This window comes from Psammomys obesus, unplaced genomic scaffold (genome assembly GCF_907164565.1).
Source record: "Psammomys obesus unplaced genomic scaffold, mPsaObe1.curated_primary_1811, whole genome shotgun sequence".
In the NCBI taxonomy this organism is placed as follows: domain Eukaryota; kingdom Metazoa; phylum Chordata; class Mammalia; order Rodentia; family Muridae; genus Psammomys; species Psammomys obesus.
In genome coordinates, this window is record NW_026585504.1 from 22,369,691 (window position 1) to 22,390,162 (window position 20,472).

General features: G+C 40.3%; 1 protein-coding gene across 1 annotated transcript in view; it reads left to right on the plus strand.

Moving 5' to 3' along the window:
* Nucleotides 1–20,472, plus strand: part of Ryr3 (ryanodine receptor 3) — a 530,745-nt gene that overhangs the window by 255,232 nt on the left and 255,041 nt on the right. The window contains exons 11-12 of the mRNA XM_055599056.1: nucleotides 11,523–11,696; nucleotides 15,016–15,137. Coding sequence (XP_055455031.1) covers nucleotides 11,523–11,696; nucleotides 15,016–15,137 — 296 coding nt within the window. The remainder of the gene's footprint in view (nucleotides 1–11,522; nucleotides 11,697–15,015; nucleotides 15,138–20,472) is intronic.

A 20,472-nucleotide genomic window follows, 5' to 3' on the forward strand; every position in this document is an offset into this window, starting at 1 on the left:
TCTGGTAACAGAAGAGGTTCCTGGGAGTGGTGGTGTTTGGGTTCCAGACAGGTGCCCTTAGAGGGCTCCTTTGTTTGTAATTATAAGCTCCTCGTCCTCTCATTGAAGTACAGTTGCATTAACCTGTCACAGCTATGACTGCAATAGGGGCCAGGGAAGAGTTGCCAGTGTATAGCTTCCTTAGCAAGCAGCTTGTACAGGACAGGTGGCAGATAGGTGCTCCTGGGGAGTGTGTGTATGCCGTGGGATTAGTGTGTGAGCCAGGCCTGATGGCATGTGACTATAATCCTCACTACTCAGGAGGCTGGGGTAGGAAGATAATGAGTTAAAGGTCTACCTTGGCTGCAGAGAAAGTTGAAGACTAGACTGGTGAACTTCACATGACCCTGTAATATAAGGTAAAAAGAGAACTGTGGACAAAGTTCAGTCATAGAGCACTTGCCTAGCCTGTGTAAGGCACCGGGTTCAATCCATAGTACCACAGAAAGGAATGAAAAACAACCTGGGGCTGGACATGGTGATGCATGCCTTTAGCCCCAGCACTTGGGAATTGGTCAGAGGAGGGTCTCTGTGAGTTAGAGGCCAGCCTAATCTACATAGTAAGTTCTAAGATAGCCAGGGCTATGTTGAGAAACCCTGTCACAGGCCACAGAAGAAGAGGATCCAAAAAGTCCTAATGAGACTTGATAAGCTATGGGCAGATGGCAGAGGAGGAGAACTCCTCCTCTCAGTGGACTAGAAGAAAGGGATGGGGGGGAGAGAAAGGGAGTGTGGGCCTGGGAAGAGTTGAGGGAGGGGGCTTCATTCAGGATATATAATAAATAAATTGTAAAAAATAAAAAAAATTTAAAAACCTGGGATGTGTCTGAGCCTCACTGACAGGTGAGCACATGTGAGTACCAACTGCAGTCCGGGGCCGGGGCCTGGCTCTGATGATTCTAACTAAGGTCTTTGGGCAAGCTGTATGAAGCATATAGAATAAAGAACAGAGTATGATCTTGACCCGGGCTCCTACACCACCACTTCTTCAGGATTGTTCACATCAAAGTGGGGGTCCTGGGATATGCTGCCTCTTCTAAAATGGTATGTATGACAACACATCACACAGCCTCAACATTGCCTAATTCTGCCCTTGACTCCTATCTGTTTTTTTTTTTTTTTTTTTTTGTGAGACCTGGAAAATAATTCGTGATCTCTTTCAGACCTCATCTGAAGTCTGTCATGAAGATTCTTTTACTTTGGTCTCTGCCCACCCCTCCATTTGTCTCTTACCACTTTCCTGGATTCCTTTGAGCTCCAACATACTGCATGTTTATCGGCGTTTGAACATGTTGCTTTTCTCACAGCCTTTTCCTGTATCATTCTTTGGTCTCTATACATCACCACTAATGAGGTCATTCTTGTACTTTGAGAAAAGTTTCAGGTGCTGCCTTTGAGAAGAAATGTTGCCCACTCTTTTAGTGGGTGGCCCTATTGACAGAGAACAAATATATCCCCCCCACCACTGAGATGTTTTTGTATTTCAGCTTCAGTGGATACTGCGTAGAAACTACAGCTGGAAATGGCCTACTGAAGGAATATATAAATGTGCTCATGAAAGTCCACAATGAAACCCATTTCAATCTAGCCTCCATCATCTTTGTAGCAGGGTCCTGTCTTCCTTGTGTAATCATTTTGCTATCATCTCATCCCTACATACACTCAATGAGAGAGATTCATTTTATTTTGAACATTTAAGTCAAAGTTCTATGAATTTGATTTCCCATCATTTTCCTCGGTCTTGACATTGCAAGGCCATTCCCTAAGGATTGTCAGATAATGTGATTTAATATTTATTCTGGCATGGCAAATGCTATTTAGATGTCATGCTTCAATGTCAGTTTACAGCACTGCATCCATTATAGGCAAGGTTGAATTAATAATATTATGTGTAGCTGTTTATGCTATGGCCTCTCTATACATTCCTTTAAGAACCAGTCTTGAAATGATGGGGAATAGATTCACATTTTGCCAATTTCATTGTGCAAGTGTATACAGGATTATCACTGTTCCCATGTGAAGGGGAAATTTCCCCAGTGGCAATTTAGGAAACATTTATCAAATAACTGTTACTGCATTCTTGTTCCACGTGCTTTTCTTTGACCTCAGCAGCCTGCAGCACCCCCAAACGAGGGGCAACTGGTACATCCTAGTACATCGGTCTATGGACATAGTGCTGCTGAACTTGGGTCATATCAGTGACCAAGTTTCCTCTAACTTTTTTTTTCTCATGAAGTCATCAGATGAAAAGAAGGATGCAGGCATTTCCAACCCACAGTGGATAGCTATGACTGTGGCTCAGCACAAAAAGTGAACTTACATAAAACATCATAAGGGTTTGGGTCTTTGCTTTGTTTCATTACTGAATTGCACAGTTCTCAGTGGTGGCCTTTGTAGATGACAATGTTCTGTAACCACGTCAGAAGGTTGGTCACATGTGATCGAGCAGAAGAATGAAACTGAGAGGAGAAAACAAACGTAGCTAGAGACACCACACCTGCTGCAGTTTGACTTTAAATCGAGAACTACAAAGGATTTAGACATCTCTAATGAATGGGTTTTTTTCCATGCCTTTGTTGTTCAAAGTGAACAAGGAAAACCATGGGCTGTGAAGTGGGAGAAATCTGGACTTGAACCTTGATGCTGCCATTTACTGTTCAACCTTAGTATTTCTTTTTCTAAAAATAAGGATAAAGAGGTATATTTTTAAGGATTATTTTGAAGATTAAAGAGACCAGAAATGTGACCTAGAAAGTTATATGTTTTAATCTGTGAAGAAGAAGTTGGGTTGCTGACCTCGGGGTGGTGTCCCAAAGATGAGAAGAGAAATACAGGCTTCTTCTCAGGAAAAATGCTTTCCCTGCTGAGGCAGATGGACCTGTTCCCTAACATGCTATGACCAGCAGAAGAACAGCCTTGTCTTCCTAGCCAACAAAGGCTTCGTCACCAACCCAGGCTCTTCGTAGCATCCTACAGTCTATAACTGTCTTCAAGGCAAACAGTTGAGTTTTCTAATTCTAGATGTGCTGTTCATGACGGCCTATATAGTGAACCCAAAGTTTATTCCTCATAGTTCCTGGAGAGGTAAGCGGACAGAGTGGACAAGTAGAGCGTGACTTTCCTAGGTTCCCTTAGCAGCTGTTAATGGATTTCATCATCCCTTCTCTTTCTCTGAAATATTTTGGATACTTACAGTGTATGTTCAGGAGATATTTTTTGCAACTTCTATGGGCACACGTAGTTTAATTGTGTTAAGCAATAACATATCCATACTAACACATGTGAATCAGAAGCTTTAGACGTCTTGCTCCATGTTATTGCCATAACTTACAGCTGACTCACCTCTGGTCACACTCCCTTTCCATTAACCTTTCTTTTTTTCTTTTTTATTAATTTTTTATTAATTACAATTTATTCACTTTGTATCCCAGCTGTAGCCCAGCCATCTTTCTTACTAATACTGGAATGATTATTCTAAGATGCAGCCTGGTGCCTCAGTGGCTTTGCATTAGCTGTACTGGCTTTCCCTAAAATAGATGCCAACCAATGCTAGGAATGCTGCATTCAACAGAATTGATTACTTTTACAGATAATGATGATGTTTGACTTTTACTGTGGGGCTTATAATTCCGAAAGGTTCTATCGGACTCCTAGAAAATACAGCATTTGTCTAAAGGCATATTTTCCTGCAGAAAGTCAGTTAACATGGTAATTATTTTTAAAACATGGACCTGTAGGATTACATTTTTCGTCTTTAATTTTTATCAACTTCCTCTCTAGATTTCATCACTCTCCTCGCCTCATTTTATTATCTTACCAGAATGCCATATCCCCACTGCTATGGCTTGAATATGGCCTCTAAACAGTTCATGTATTGGAATTACGTCCCTATTTTGAGATATTAGGATAAAAACTTGGAGAGATAGCTCGGTGGTAAACTGCTCCTACCGCTCCTACAGAGGAGTCTTGTTCCATCCCCATTACCCTCAAGGTGATTCATGACCATCTTTTATTCCAGGTTCTGGGAATCTGATACCCTCTTCTGGCCTCTGAAAATACTGCATGCGTGCACGCACACACACACACACACACACACACACACACACACACACACACACACTACACTTAGATAAGTGCAGGCAAAACACTTGTATTCATAAAAATAAATCATCACAGAAAAAGCTTCACTAGACTGTTTAGTGATGAGGTGTTTGAAGTTGATTGGGATTGACTAATGTCACTGGTAGGAATGAATACTGGTGGCTTTATAAGAAAAGTGATAAAGACACAAGCTCCAATTGTCCTTTGAATGCATACCATGTCACCTATTTATAACTGATTTATATGTGTAACTTCTAAAGTTTGTCTAAACCCAAAGATGCTTTTCTCATAAAGTAAGAATATGTATTTCAACCATTTCTTTATAATGGCTTTTAAATAGCTAAGACATTGATACAGTTAATTACTTATCTATGCTAATGGAAAAGCCATTCAAATAAATCTGTTGAAATGGCTTTTCAGAATCACACCTGGTTTATATTCTGTTCTTTTGCTTTCTAGCTAAGTGGCTTTGGGCAAGTTGTTGAATCAATGCAGGTCTCAATAAAATAAGTCAATAAAAGTAGTATGGCCATTGGAAGGTTTAGATAAAATTTTCGGATTTACGTATTTTTCGTGTCATTTTGTAGGCATGGCACTTTCTATGTTGGTATCGTCATTGTAGAGTACTTAGCAAAATACATGGCTCATAGTAGGCACTGAGCAAATATTATTTCTGGAGAATAGTAACTTGATCACCTAAGCCAAATCCTAATGTGTCCACTGGGATGTGCACATGAGTGTTTCCTTCATAACTGTCAATAGAGAAAGTAATACTTACTGCCTTTCGACATGCCTCAGGACAGGTAACCTATTCCTTCTCAAAATCACCAGTGACAGGCAAAGATGACATCATTTTACAGATATGCAAATCTAAAATCTTCAGAACAATAAAACAAATTGCTTGCAATCTATTTCAAGCAGAACACTGCATGGAATGTAGAAAACAAATCCCTGTTCTCTTTGAGAAAGACTTTGTTTCACAGAGAAGCAGCTCCGGTGCCAACAAAGGTCTCTCTCACTTGCATTCAAATATAGATTTCCAATTAGGAGGTATGATAAAGCAATGGTCTAGAAAGTTATTGGCTATCCTATGTTAGTAACAGTCCTGAAGACTGGGGGACATGCTGAACCACAGATGGCCAGGTCAGAAAGTACCTATGAGAAGACAGAGCAAATGACATGTCTTAGTTAGTGTTTCTGTGGCCTTTGCTAAAGCACCATGACCAAGAGCTACTTAGGGAGAAAAGAGTTTACCTCAGCTCACAAGTGCATCATCCAGGGAAGGCTGGGAAGGAACTCAAGGGCATACAACAGCTGAAGCACAGAGCATGGAGGAGTATTCCTTACTGGCTTCCTCTTCATGGCTTGCTCAGCCTGCTCTTTTCACACCAGGACCACCAACCCAGGGGTGGTAGCACTAATATTTAGATGGACCATCCCACATCAACCATCAATTAAAAGAAAGGGGGGGCACAGGCCAATCTGGTGGAGCCATTTTCTCAATTGACATTCCTACTTCCCAGATGACTGAGCTTGCAACACATTGACATAAATTTGCCGGTACAGGGGAGATAAGACAGTTTATTCACTTTGAATCCTACCTGTAGCTCCCTTCCTCCTCCCCTCCCAATCCCTCTCCTCCTTCTCCACCCATGCCCCTCCCACAGTCCACTGATAGGGGAGGTCCTCCTCCCCTTCCATCTGATCCTAGTCTATCAGGCCTCATCAGGAGTGGCTGCATTGTCTTCCTCTGTGTCCTGGTAAGGCTGCACCCCACTAAAGGGGAGGTGATCAAAGGGCAGGCCAATCTGTTCATGTAAGAAACAGTCCCTATTCCCATTACTAGGGAACCCACTTGGACACCGAGCTGCCATTGGGCTACATCTGTGCAGGGGTTCTAGGTTATCTTCATGCATGGTCCTTGGTTGGAGTATCAGTCTCAGAAAACACCACTGTGTCCAGATTGTTTTATTCTGTTGTTCTCTTTGTAGAGCTCCTTTCCCTTCCAGGTATTTCTATATCCCCCTTCGAGAAAGACTCTTTTTGTAGTCCCCTTGGAAAGTGATAGGAAAGGAAAGATAAGGTTCAAGTTGATGACTTTGAATAGCTTCAGCAAGTTTTGGAACACAAGATTTATAATGGGTTTAGAACTTCGCCCTGGTAGTTAGGACAGGGGAATGTTGGCCTAGGGTATGTCAACTCTATAAAGGGTTGGATTAGTTTCTGGCCTCTGGATTATTGGTTTGCACGTAAAAGGGTACCTCTAGGCCAGCCTTCTACTGTTTTTAGGAGTCAGCTGGTCCTAAGGGAGTCCTATAGGGAAAATTAGACCTTGAGACTAGAGAAGTCAGAGGTATCTTCTAGCTCTGGATGTGGGAAGGGCTTGATTGTCGTCCTGAGTCCTTTCTGTAAAGCTTGGTCACATATTATCAGAAGGAAGACTCTGGAAAAAAACTTCTTTACTCTCACAAATTCTAGCACTATAAAGCAGGGCCATTCAGCAAAGCAGAACTACCTAGCAGGAGGCAGCAGGGGTGGTGGGTGGATTTGGAGGGTGACAACATTGTCACATTTACTGGAGTTTTTATTGGCAAAAAGATGGTTTAGAGTTCACCAATTGGAGTAATTTCTGCGTGTTCCAAGCTATAGAGGTATCTCTAGCTACCTGATCTTGGAATGAGACAGCAAGGGGATATAGTCTCCTCGGGCATACAGGTCATTATAGATGAGTTCTGGTTTTGGATTGTTCAGTGTGCGTGTAGCAAGTATGCCTTAGAGGCTTTTGCTGTGTGTAAGCACTCTAGGTTTCTCCCTATTTTCAGATACATATCTGAGATATCAGCATATCAAAATATGAAGAAAATGTTAGGATACCAACATTACCACTGTGAAACTGCAGAAGTGATCAGGTGATTCAAGTAACGATGTCAATAAAATCCCCCCCCCCCAGAAAGAAGCAACAGGTATGTCCATATTGCTCCCAGAACTGTGCGTATAAATCAGTGGTGAAGCACTTACCAAGAATGTGGGGATCCCTGAGTTTGATCCCCAGCACTGAAAGTGAAAAGCCGTCATTCATAAACCGACTTTGTTAAAGCATGTGTTACATGAGAAATCGATTGTATTCTCTTAGAACTTGGGAACTGAAAGGAGGCAATTAGTGTAGCCTTGTTCTTCAGGAAAGTGCCATTTCTAGCAACAGGATGATTGCATCTGAGGCTGCCATTATTCCTCAGTAATTTATCAGTGCTGTGAATTGCTGGGTTGAGCTGGGCTTCAGGTTTATTGACATTGTGTGATATCCAGGTATTCTTGTTGTTATTCTTCTTCTAAATGAGAAGCAGCCACCGCAGTGACCACCACAGAACTTTGGAAGATGAGGTTGCTTTGTTAAAAGCAATGGTGTAAAAAATGGTGGCGTGTTTATTTCAGTGACTGTAGGAAATGAATCCTCCTATTTATTATATTTTGAAGAAGCCATGAGAAAATAAATTGCTAGTTAAGAATATATGTTTTTTTTTTTTTTAACCAGGAGCTATTAGAAATCAGTGTAATTACCACATTTAACAGCTGTCTTTTGTGTTGCTTCTATTTTAGTGTATTAACTATAGTTAGAGAATAGGCAACAGATAAAAAAAATTGCCTTTTTGTAAGTCCTGTTACTGACTGCAACATCCATAGAATTGTGAATATTTCTGTGAAGAAAGTCAAGTGTCCATTGTTTCATAGAATTTCATGACTGATTACCTATATAGAAAGTCCTAATGTATCAAAATCTATTTTCCTATCAGTGTATGTTACCAAGTCAAAGTTTTGTTTCTTTTGAATATGTTCATTTTGAAAAATAAAGTATTTTTTAGCATTCCAGCCAATGTTTCAGCACACATTTAAAATAAAGAATTTTCTTATGAAATATTAATACTACTAAAATTGATATTTTATGTGTGCATAAAGTAGCTGATTTTCATTTTATGAAAGTCTGAAGAAAAAGAAGTGAGAGCTAAGGTAGAAAATAAATACACCAGAAAGAAAAAAAAAATCACTCAGCTATACATGGCCCCTCCTACTATGTTCCATAAGTAATAGGGGTGCTGAGTTCTCTATTGAGAATCTGCAAATAACTGCCCTGATTCCTTTCATAGATTGCTTAGGAGATGCTAAGTAAGTGCTTAGTAGAGGAATGAGGTAATGCTGAGGAGATGCAGCCATAGACACTAGCCATCCTCACAGGAGAAGCGATATCTGCAGGAGGAATTGAAGGCTGAGTTCCATGTAGACTAATGGAAAAAACACAGAGGCTTGAGATTAAATTTTTTTAGCTTTTAATTTTTTTCTTTGAGAATTTCTTTTTTTTTAATTTTATTTTTCTTTTTAGTTATATTTTGTTAACTCTGTGTCCCAGCTGTATCCCGCTCCCTCATTCCCTCCCCAACCCCACACTCCCTCCCTGGTCTCCTCCCTGCCCCTTTCCAAGTCCACTGATAGGGGAGGACCTCCTCCCCTTTCATCTGACCCTGTTTTATCAGGTATCTTCAGGGCTGGCTGCAAAGTCCTCCTCTGTGGCCTAACAGACTGCTCCTCCCCTGGGGGGGGGGGTGTCAAACAGCCTGCCCTTGAGATCCTCTTAGAAATAGTCCGTGTTCCCCAAACACATATAATGTATGTTAATGTCCTCATCTCCTGCTCGGTTCATGGCACCACCACAATCAAGTCTCTCTCCTAACTTCATGCACTCCTTTTCCATTTTTATTTGTTTATTTAAATAAACAGAGGTGGGCCTCTCATTTCTTTATATTTTTATTAAAAATATTTTTTTGTACAATATACTCTGACTAAGGTTTCCCCTTCCCTAACTCCTCCAGACCCTGACTTTTTGACTGCATTCTGGAGTCAATTCTGATTGACTCCTTGAGTTGACCTTGGGCAAATTATTTTTTCGTTTTTCTCATCAGAAGTTTTGTTATGAAGAGTTGGTACCTGAACCTGTAAAGAACTTAAAGTCAGTTTCTGAGCATGATAAGGGCTTACGACTCATGAAGCCCATTATTTAGAAGAGAAGGACTTTTGTTGCAATCAAAGGGAATGGCATGCCACATTTTTTTCATTCTGCAAAAATTCAAAGTGCTCCCTAGTTAACAGCTTTTATGACTGAGAAATTTAATGCAAGATCGAGAAAAGAATGGAAATAAAATATGACCACTTAGAGTAACACCAGAGAGGCCCTAATTGATTAGGAAAGGAACAAAGTTACTATGCATTGGGGATCTGTTTTATGTGACAAGTACATTAGGTTGTCACAGGGTGTTTGTCTAGTACATAAGTCCTGTTTCCATACTAGAGAACAGGGAAGGAAATAGTGGACACTAAAGAATGAAACTGTCTGTGACCATAACTAAGGCAGCCCCTTATCAGCTTCCCTTCACTTTGAAAATGTACCAGAGAAAGTTGGAGGTAGGAAAGGTTTATTTTTGAGCTCCCATTTTCAGAGTTTTCAGTCTGTAGTCAGATGGCTTCACAATTTTGAACTCTGCAGTGAAGCCAGGGTATCTATCATGGCAGAATATGTGTACTAAAGAAGTACACCCCATGGCAACCAGAAGCAAAAAGGGAGTCTAGGGCTCTTTTATCTCCATCAAAAGCATACCATCAGAGACCAAATTCCATTCCACCAGCATCTTTATCTTAAACATTACACCATCTCATGATAGGATCCTAAGCTGACAAGCAAGCCTCCAACACATGGCCACTGGGAAACATTTAAGATCCCAATTATGACATAGCCCTAAGAGCTGAACTGCTGACCAGAGAGAATGAATGGGACAGACTTAGGCCCTCTGCACATATGTAGTGCAGCTGGGTATTCATGTGGGACCCTGAAAGTGAGAGTGGGAGCTATCTCTGATTACATTGCCTGGATCCCTTTCCCCTAACTGGACTGCCTTGTCTAGCCTCAGTAGAAGAAGATGTGTCTAGTCTTACTGTAACTTGATATGCCAAGGCTGGTTGATATCCATGGGAGGCCTCTCCTTTCCTGAAGAGAAGGACTGAGGGGTTGGAGAGAAGGAGAGGTGAAAGAGAGAGACTGGGAGGAGAGGAGGAAGAAGAAGCTGTGGTCAGGATGTAACATATATATGTTATATATATGTATATATAAACAGACTACTGTAGTGTCCCCTACTCGTTTAAAAAAAAAAAAAGTCTTAAAGTCTTTCTCTTGATTAATTTTTACCTTTTTATTACTTCTTTAAAAATTCCATGCAATGTATTTTAATAATATCTACCCCCCTCCCCAGTACTTGCCAGTTAGAGGCCTATGGATACTTTCTGGCCAAAATCTCCAAAAGAGGGAACTCATTCCTGGCACTGAGATTTTTATGTGTTAGCCTCTGGTGCCTAGTAAGAACATTGTCACCTCATGCTCTTTCTCCCCCTTCTCTCTCTCTATCTATATATCTCTATCTCTATGTGTATGTGAATATGCTTACAACTAGTAAGTTTACATATAACTTTTTCAAAAAGTCATTCTTCCCCATACTCTCTACTGCCCTCCCATCTATAACTCTGACTTAACCCTTCCTCAGTTATTTTCCTTTAACCCTTTATTCTACTGAATTCTAGCTCCCCTCCCTTTAAAGTACCCCCAAGCCCCTCGCTAATATTTTGACCTCTATAGGTATTCAAAATGAAATGCATGTATCTGAAGATTCAAAACTAAAATCCAACCATGAGAGAAAGTATATGACATTTGTCTTTCTGGGTCTAGGTTACCTTACTTGGAATAATTGTTTTCAGCTCTCCCCATTTACCTATGAATTTCATAATTCTAACAGCTCAATAATACTCCATTGTATAAACATATCACTTTTTCATTAGTCATCGGTTTTTCAACACTTAGACTGTTTCCATTTCCTGGCTTTTGTGAATATTATGTTTACAGATGATATTTTAAGGTCCTAAATTATGGCATTTGTAGAAGATAAGCATTTAAATTATGTCAGATGTCAATTACTGAAAATGAATGAACTGACCACTTCAAAGTTACTTTTAACATTGTCTATGTTAGAGTAAGGGAAGTAGAAATAGAGTAGAAAAGCATATAAAATTAGAATAAAATAAGAAACTTGCCAACTGCTTCCTTTTCATGGTTTTAAAAAAATCTTTGAAATGACCAAAAGCTTCAATACATTGATTTTATGGTTAACAGCAGATAAGGGAAGCCAGTCTTTCTATAATCCTGGCTTGGAAACATAACATGATTATTCTGATAATAGCTTTTTCTCTTACAGATTCTACACAAGTGATTTGTTTTATATATTGAGATGCTATGTAATCAGGCATTCCTACATTTGTTTGTTCCTTTCTCTTTTCTGTGTATGGAATAGGAAATCAAGGAAAAATTGGATTCCAGTCACAAGAGAGATATGGAAGGCATGGGAGTTCCAGAAATCAAGTATGGAGATTCTGTCTGCTTTGTTCAGCATGTAGCCAGTGGCCTTTGGGTTACCTACAAAGCACAGGATGCCAAAACCTCCCGTCTGGGACCTCTGAAAAGAAAGGTAAGTGGTCTGAGTGTTATCTAGGGCTTTTCACACTGAGTGAGGACTAGCTAGGCAGTAGAAGCGATTCTGAGGACCAGGTGGGCATGACTGTGTTTCTCCCTTGACTATTCTAAAGAATGACTCCGTGGCAGATTATACATCATTTCTCCAGTAAATTAGGCTAATTTGGTCACTGTAACCCCATTTTCAAAATTTTTAGATTATACGCTACGCGATACCTCTATGTGGAAGAGCTGGAGCTTGTTTGATTCACTCTGAAACTCAGTCTCAATGACGCTTAATAGTTCCACTATTTCGAGACTATCCACATCATTGCTCGCTTCATTTAAGTGGATAATGAAGTTATTATGCTATTTTCATAAGATAAAGACTGACTAGAATCTCTATAGAGAAAATGCAGGCTGCATGACAATGAGGCTACAGACACTGACGTGCAGAAAGATGTGACTTGATGCTCTATCCACAGAGATGTATCCAGATTCGAGGATTGCATCGCAGCCTGCCATAGCAGGAAGCTAGCTTGGATACTTGTAGCATCTTTTCACCACAAAGTCGATTGCCGTAATAGTAATTCTTTTTTATATAGGAACCAGAGAATGGATGCCTAAGGGTATGATTTTTCTTGGAAAATCTTTTCAAAATGCAGGTTTGGATAGTCAAAGAGTCACAGAATAAGGTTATAGGAAGCACTGTGAACTATAGTCCTGACATATTGGCCTAAAGCGATAATGACAGTGTCTCTGAATGCTAGTTATTATAGGACATTAGGATCATACTATGTGGTAATAGGAAGGTTTCGCTAGCCAAGATCCTTTGACTGTGAGCCCTGCTGGTTAGAGCAGAATGCAGGGACATGAAAGAAAACCCACTTTGGTCCTTGTGTCATTGCCTCCACACAGTTTCTGGTCTATAGACTAGAGAGGGGCATGCTGATGTAGAGAGGGTATAGACACAGGTTCAGCCACTATTTCTGGGATTTCTAGGACCAAGATCCCCAAGTAGAGTCAGCTATAGACACAGCCTGAAATTCTACATGCAGTTTCTGATAGTATCTTAAGCTGTTCACATGTGGGCTATGCTGGTGATACAGAAAACAGGATGCCACCGCTGTGATGGAGAAGCTGTGATAGAGATACCAGCAGTATGACAGTCCTGAAGAGTTGGCCGTCGCTGTCGCCCATATTGGGATGGCCCTGAGAAGTGTAATAGGGTTTCAAATGAGTCCCGATGGGGCTACTATACAAGACAGAGCGCTGCGCTCTGAGAAGAGGAGAAAACTGAAAACAGCTGTTCAACTCCACCCTCTGCCAGCCTGTTCCAGTCCTCTGTTGAGGACTGTGGTGTCTTGACAGGCTGGATGGTTTTATGCACTTTCTTATGGCCATGATGATACTAAAGTGGAATTGCTGTTTGAGTCTGTGCCTCCAGATGCAAAAGAACTCTGTCCACATGGAAGGGTTGATTGTTGATTGGTTGCATTGTTGATGTAGTATGTCTTTTCCTGCCCATAGACACACCTAATTGTTAGAACACATATATAAATTTGGGAGAGACCTCTTCTATATGATATCCTAATACTTAGCCATTGACAGGCAAACAATGCTGTTTCATAAGAACAGGTTAAAATTTCCCTTGAAAACGTCCAGATCTCTATGAAATTAATAAAACTCAGGTAAGACAACCACATGAAGAAACTGACAAACAGTAGCTCATGTTAAAAAGAGTGGTCCCTTTATCACCCTGTTGCATTGTGGGTACCTCCCTGAGAATTGAATTGAAGGACCTAGGCCTGGAGAGCAATCAGTCCTCATTACTTTCTTGTTTGTCCAGTTTGCATGTTATCTGAACAAACCCAAAGAATGTTGGTCTTTCGAAAACAGAAAACTGGAAGCAACAGAAAGTATACACAGTAGGAGAGTATTGCTAAATTGCACATCGTTAACCAGATGCCAGGAAGGTCTGAAAGAGTAATACTGCTTAAAGGCTGGGTAGTCCAATGGTTAGGCATCTGGTGTAATGCTTAATCACTATGCACATGGGATGAAAAGTTTCTTTTTGAAGAAAGCATAACTTTTGCAGACCTGTATCCCACTTCTTATATGAATTTATTATATTAAGCTATGGCCAAAAGAGGAAAAACATAAGAGATTTTTACATAAAAAAGGAAAATAAGCTTTGATTTTAAGCTAAAAATCCTGAGACACAGACTGAACTCCAGGATCCTACTTGATCTCTCCTCACTACCACAAGCTGTTGCCATGCTCAGGAATTTAGATCTGGATTTGGCCTTAACTTGAACCAGGGTCAAACCATTCTACTTACCATCTGCCCATACTTGGCCACGTTAAGAGGAAAAGCTAGCACACTCCAAATGCTGCTAGCGTTTGACCAAGATGTGTCATGATAGCCTTGGTAAGTTCTCATAACTTATCAGTAACCGGCCAGAGATCAGTAATTATTGTCCACATAATAAACACTTCTTGAGCACCTTTTACTTTCTAGGAGTCATTTTAATTTATATGTAAATCACCTAAACCCCAAACAGCCCTGCAACATAAACACCCATTTGCAAAGGGTGAACTGGAAACAGAGAGGTTAAGTAACTTACCCAAAAGTCACTCCGCTGTTACTAAAGGAAATGCCACCCGATATGACAGCCCCTGCTCCGAAGTCACCTCCGCAAGAAACACACCCCCACATGAACCCACTTTCCTTGGTCCTTCTGCTAGGTAACTAACTCACCATAGCTGTCTTTAGTAGAGAACCATCCCTGACACCCTGTCTTTAGTAGAGAACCACCCCTGACACTTTCCTTGGTCCTTCTGCTAGGTAACTAACTCACCATAGCTGTTCTCCAGTAGAGAACCACCCCTGACACCAGGAGAGAGTTTTGCAATGTAAATTGCTCTTGCCCAGTTTACATATGGAGGAGAAGGTTGGGAACACAGGGACTTTTCTCCTGTGTTTTACCCCAAGGGTAAGCCTCTTTGTTCATTTTTAAGAGAAAATAAAATCTGTTGTAAAAGTATGTTTTCCCTCCTTCAAACTGTCCATCCAGGCCCAGGAAATTTATTGTAGCTCCTACCATGGTGGCACATAAAATTTCCTTCTCATCAAACTACCAAGTTGTGGGAATAATTCACACGTCAGTAATGGGGTGTGTGGGCAAAATAACTTCGTTAATGTCCCGTTTTCAAAATGGACTCGGGGGAGCTTGGCTAAGGAAAAGAATAATAAGAAAACACTACAGAAAAATGTAGGTGGCCCTACTCTGGGGTAATGTGTAACCTGGACGTGTTCCCGTGCCCTGTGGTAGGTCATACTCCATCAGGAAGGCCACATGGATGATGGATTAACACTGCAGAGATGCCAGCAGGAGGAGTCCCAGGCTGCTCGCATCATCCGGAACACAACCGCCTTATTCAGCCAGTTTGTAAGGTACTTTGCCCCCTCTCTTTCTCTTTCAAACCCTCCCAACTCTTCTCCTTTTGATACCAGGAAGGTTTGGGGGGGAAATAATAATCACCATTATTTTTTTTTCCCAGAGAGAGATTAGAACAGAATTTTATCTACCACATAGGTAATCTACCAGTTTTGCTCATTACCCAGCATGTCTAAGGCCACACAAGTTGCTTGGATTAATGAAAAATTAATTATTAATTAGTGCAAAAACTATCTAAGGCCTTTGCAAATCGAAAATCAAAATGAAAAAAATATGTTTATTTTTTTTTTTGTAGAATACAGAGGAAGAAAGATAGAGAGAAACTGATCTACACCCTCCAAATTATTTAAAAGGGGTTGCTGTATCTCTCAGAATTTTTCCATTTGCTGTGGAAGCCTTGAGTTAGCCAACTATGGCTAGGGCTGTAGCTGGGAAAACAGCTGACCTGCCTTTTTGGATGGTAAACCTTTCAGCCTCAACATGTTGCCAAAACAGAATTCAGGAATTTTTTTAATCAATTACTGTAATGAACCAATCTTGCCATAATCAATATAGTGATACAAGCCATTCCTCCCTTGTAGGAAAATCTCTTTCAAGCCAAGAGGGTATAAGCTGCATTGGCATAAAATGAGAGCCCTTAACGTCATAACTTTCACTTTTCTTGCAGCTAACATACTGCAGACTAAAGAGGGAGTGCTGGCTGTGGCTAAGCCTTTGCTGTAGAGCAAAATAAACTGTTGCCTCTCCTTCTGATAATTGAAAGGAGTAGCCAGGTGGCTTAGGGGAAACAAACACACCTCTGAGAATGGGGGTTGCCTTTCTTACTGCCTTAGCACCTCCCATGGGTTCCTGAAAGGCGTTCCTGAAACAGCTCAGCAGCAACACTACAAATCTGTTAAACATATACATTGTCAACTTTGACCTCATGTCAACTGAATCAAGCCTCGGGGGGGTCAGAGCTATCAAGTTATGTTTACCTTAGTCAGTACTTTGTAACCGGTGGGGTCACAACCCCATTGGGGGTCACGTATCAGATATCCTGCATATCAGAGGTTTACATTACAATTCATAACAGGAGCAAAATTACAATGATGAAATAGCAACTAATAATGTTATGGTTGGAGGTCACCACAATATGAGGAACTGTACTAAAAGGCCCCAGCATTGGGAAAGTTGAAAACCACTGTCCTAAGTGATGAGTGCCTATATGTTCTCAAGTTTAAGAAGCCATTCCCCCGGAGTAGAGCTTTTAACCTTGGCTGCGTGTAATATTCATTGGGACAGCCTTTAACACTATGATTTCTAGACTGTGTCTGAATCCAAGTCTGAAGGTCGAAGAGATAGCACTTAACAGGGTCCGGGCTCTAATCTGTGTACCAACTGGCAAAGGTTGAATTCCAAGCCAGCCTGGGCTACATAATGAGCTGCTGTCTCAACAATAACAACCAAAGGCCAAACATCAATACGTCATTGAAGCCTATCTGATGACTATAACACTCAGTCACAATTGAGAATCATTTCAGCAATTTTCTGCATCCTTGTAGTCAAGAATAGTTTATTAATGCCAATGTACCTAAGGTGCGCTCTGCAAAAGGAAAGAATGGAGAGTGAATGGTATTTCATTTTTGTAAGTGATAGCATCTAGATCAGTTTGTATCCCTTCATTTTGCATTTACTCTGTTGGTTAGAACTTAGTCAGAAAGTTACATGCAAACATATTGTTCATATTGTTCTGACTAGCATCCAATCCACTGCCCTTGAGATGAATGGTTTTCTTATCTATCCTCCAGGTCTTCCACTGTTTGGCATTCAATTTTCTTAAAGTCAATAACTTTAATCTCACATGCAAAAATTAACTCTGAATGAATCAAAGATATAAATATGAGAACTAAAACTGTCAAACATAAGGCATAAATTTTTCATGACTTCGGATTAGGACATGGTTTCTTAAATATGATACCAAGACAAAAACTGAGTCATTTGTCTTCTAATTGAGATTTCTGAGTTCAGTGAACTTACTGTACCAGTCACTTAACAAATTTATGATTTACAAGTATTGTGTCCTAATCTGTGGGTTTTCTTCTCATTTTCTTTCTAATTTTTGAAAGCTTAATTTATTTTATGTATTCAGGTGTTTTGCCTGAATGTGTGTCTGCATACGATGTTCATGCCTGTTATCTGAGAGGCCAAAAGAGGACATTGCATCTTCTGGGACTGGAGTTACAGTTGTAAACTGCCATATGGGTGCTGAGAAACAAACCTGGGTACTTAGGAAGAGCTGCCAGCGCTCTTAACCATTGAGCCATCCCTCCAGCCCTTCTTCTCATTTTCTTAATGGTGGCTGAAGAGATGGCTTAGGGAATAAGTGCTTTCTGCACAAGCATGAGGACCTAAACTCACATCCCCAGGAGCCACATAAAATCCAGTGTGGCAGTGAATGTCTGTAGCCCCAGGACTGTAGTGCAGGGAGAGGATGCAGACAGGTAGGTCCTAGGGACTTGCCAGTCTAGCCAAACCAGTGATATCAGGTTCCATGAAAAATGCTGCCTCAGAAAATAAGGTGAAGAGTAGTTGAAAAAAAAAAAATCCTGATGTTAGCCTCTACACGAGTGAACTCTCTCACACTCATGCAGACACACGCGTGCACACATGAACATACACATACCACACAAGAAAAAAGAAAACGAGAGGAAAAATTGTCCCTAGTGTTACCTGCTGCAATCCCAGCATTCAGGGGGTTGAACCAGGAAGGCCCTGAGTTTAAGGCCAGCCTTGGCTACACAGTGAGATGTTAAAGTTATCAGATTGTCCCACACCATTTGCTAAAATGACGACATTTCCCCATCAAATAGCCTTGGCACCTTTGTCAAGAATCACCGTAGCCTAGCCACAGGTGTGTGTGCTTGTAATCATAGCAATGGTGGGGGTAGATATCTTCAGATCCTGGGGCTTGGTGGCCAGGCAGCCTCACCTAATCAGCAAGCCCCAGGAAGAGACCCTGTCTTAAATGAGGCGGACAGTTCCTGAGGTATGATATGCAAGGTTGGCCCAGTAAGAGGCCCTGTCTTAAATGAAGTAGATAGTTCATGAGGTAGATACCCAAGGTTGGCCTTTGGCTGCCACATACAATCACATGTACAACACGCACACACATACACACACACACACACACACACACACACACACACTCACTCACACACACACACATACACAGGAGAGAGAGAGAGATCAAATAACCACAAATGCAAGAGTTTATTGTTATTATTATTATAGCTTATATTGGTCTCTTAGTTATTTAATTGATCCAAATGCTTATTAGAAGTCTAAAATGATTCATTGAAATTTACAATAAGTGTAAATAATAGAGGCCCTCCAATTTTGTAATCCATTTAAAGCTACTGTAACATTTTGCTTTCTTATGTGAATTTGTCAACTTTTTGTAAAAAGTAAAATTTATAAAACCCTGCAGGGACATGTCTAGAAACTCTATTTACTCAGTAGGCTTATTACTTTAGTAACATTTAGTAATGCGCAAATGTGGATGGCCTCTCTAGTCATATTCTCCTGTTGCTTTTGGAATGCAATTGAGGTTGTCTTAGTAGTTCTTTTGTGTAACTCATTCTTATGTATTTAAGTCGTTTTAACACTATAGAAGGTGAAATTTATATTTTTCAGTTCAGATTATTCATTACTATTTATAAACATATGATTATTAAAATATCAATCCTATGTCTAGTAACATCATTGAAATTGTTGTTTTTTTTTTAATTCTAAGGGGCTTTGTTTTAGTGTAGATTTTTAAGAGTTTTCTACATACAAAATCAGGTCATCTATGAATAAAGGGAGTACTTTTTTTTCTTCAGATCAAGTGTAACAATTGTTCTTTTTTATCAGTGTGTTTAATGCACTTATGTTTACTTTAGTAGATCATTATAATTGTTTTGCTGGTTTTGTTTCTCTCTTTTGTTTCATCTTTTACTGCCTTCTTTAGGGTTAAATATATATTTCTAGTATACTGTTCAGTTTTGAAGAATTATTGTTTTCATTTTTAGTGTTATTTCTTAATAATTGCAATATGCACTTAACTTGACATAGCCTATGTCAAATTCACACTAATTTAGGGAAAGCAACTTTATTCCAACATTATCCTATTCTCTTCCTCATCCTTGGTGGTAACATTGCCACGGTGATCTCTCCATCTGTTAGAAGTCTAGTAGCACAGTGTTATAATGATTGTCTTACAGAATGGCTTGTTGAATCCATTAGAAGAACCAAACAATATTATATTTAAATGCTTGTTTAATTATAATGTATTCCAACCTTTCTCCCTCTTACTCTGTGTGGTCTCAACTTACTGTTTGGAGTCATTAACTTCAGCCTGAGTACTTTCGTTAGGATTTCTTGTATAATAACATTCACCAATGGGACTATTGTCTGGCTGCAAAATACATTTGAAATTCAGGCAGTTTACAGTTCAGTCTTAGAGTTTACTTTGTATCTTCTTGAGGCCTCATATTCACCCCGATATGAATAGATAGCATGGACCCTAGCCAGTTCTTGTCCTTGGCCTGCCCTGCCCTGTTGGAAGTCTTTGGATGTCCGTACCACAGTTTGTTTATTAAAAAAAAAAAACTTTTCAAATTTTATATATATTATAAATATATATATGTATATATATATACCTTTGTGTGTATATGTATATATATATATATATATATACCTTTGTCCAGTTTTCAGAATCCTGAATTTTATTAATTTTATCAAGTTTCTGTATATATATCATGGTTTACTGAGCTCCATTCCCATAGCTCTTTTTTAATATTAATTTTTATTTTTTTATTAATCACAGGTTATTTACTTTGTATCCCAGCCATAGCCCCTTCCCTTATTCCCTCCCAATCCCATACTCCCTGCCCCTTTCCAAGTCCACTGCTAGGGGAGGTCCTTCTCCCCTTCCATCTGACCCCAGCTTAACAGGTCTCACTAGGATTGGCTGCACTGTCCTCCTTGGTGGCCTAGCTAGGCTGTTCCTCCCATGGGGGGTGGGGGGAGAGGTCAAAGAGCTAGCAGCAGAGTTCATGCCAGAGACAGTCCCTATTCCCGTTACTAGGGAAGCCACATGGATACTGAGGCTGCCATGGACAGGTATCTTTGGGACTGGCTGCCATGTCTTCCTCTAGCAAGGCTGTTCCTCCCTCGGGGAGGGGAAAGGTAAAGGAGCCAGTCATTGAGTTCATGTCAGAAATAGTTCCTGTTCCCCTTACTAGGCCACGGTAGCTCAGTATCCCATAGCTCTTCTAGATTCTTTGCCCTCGGTGGAGCTCTTACTTT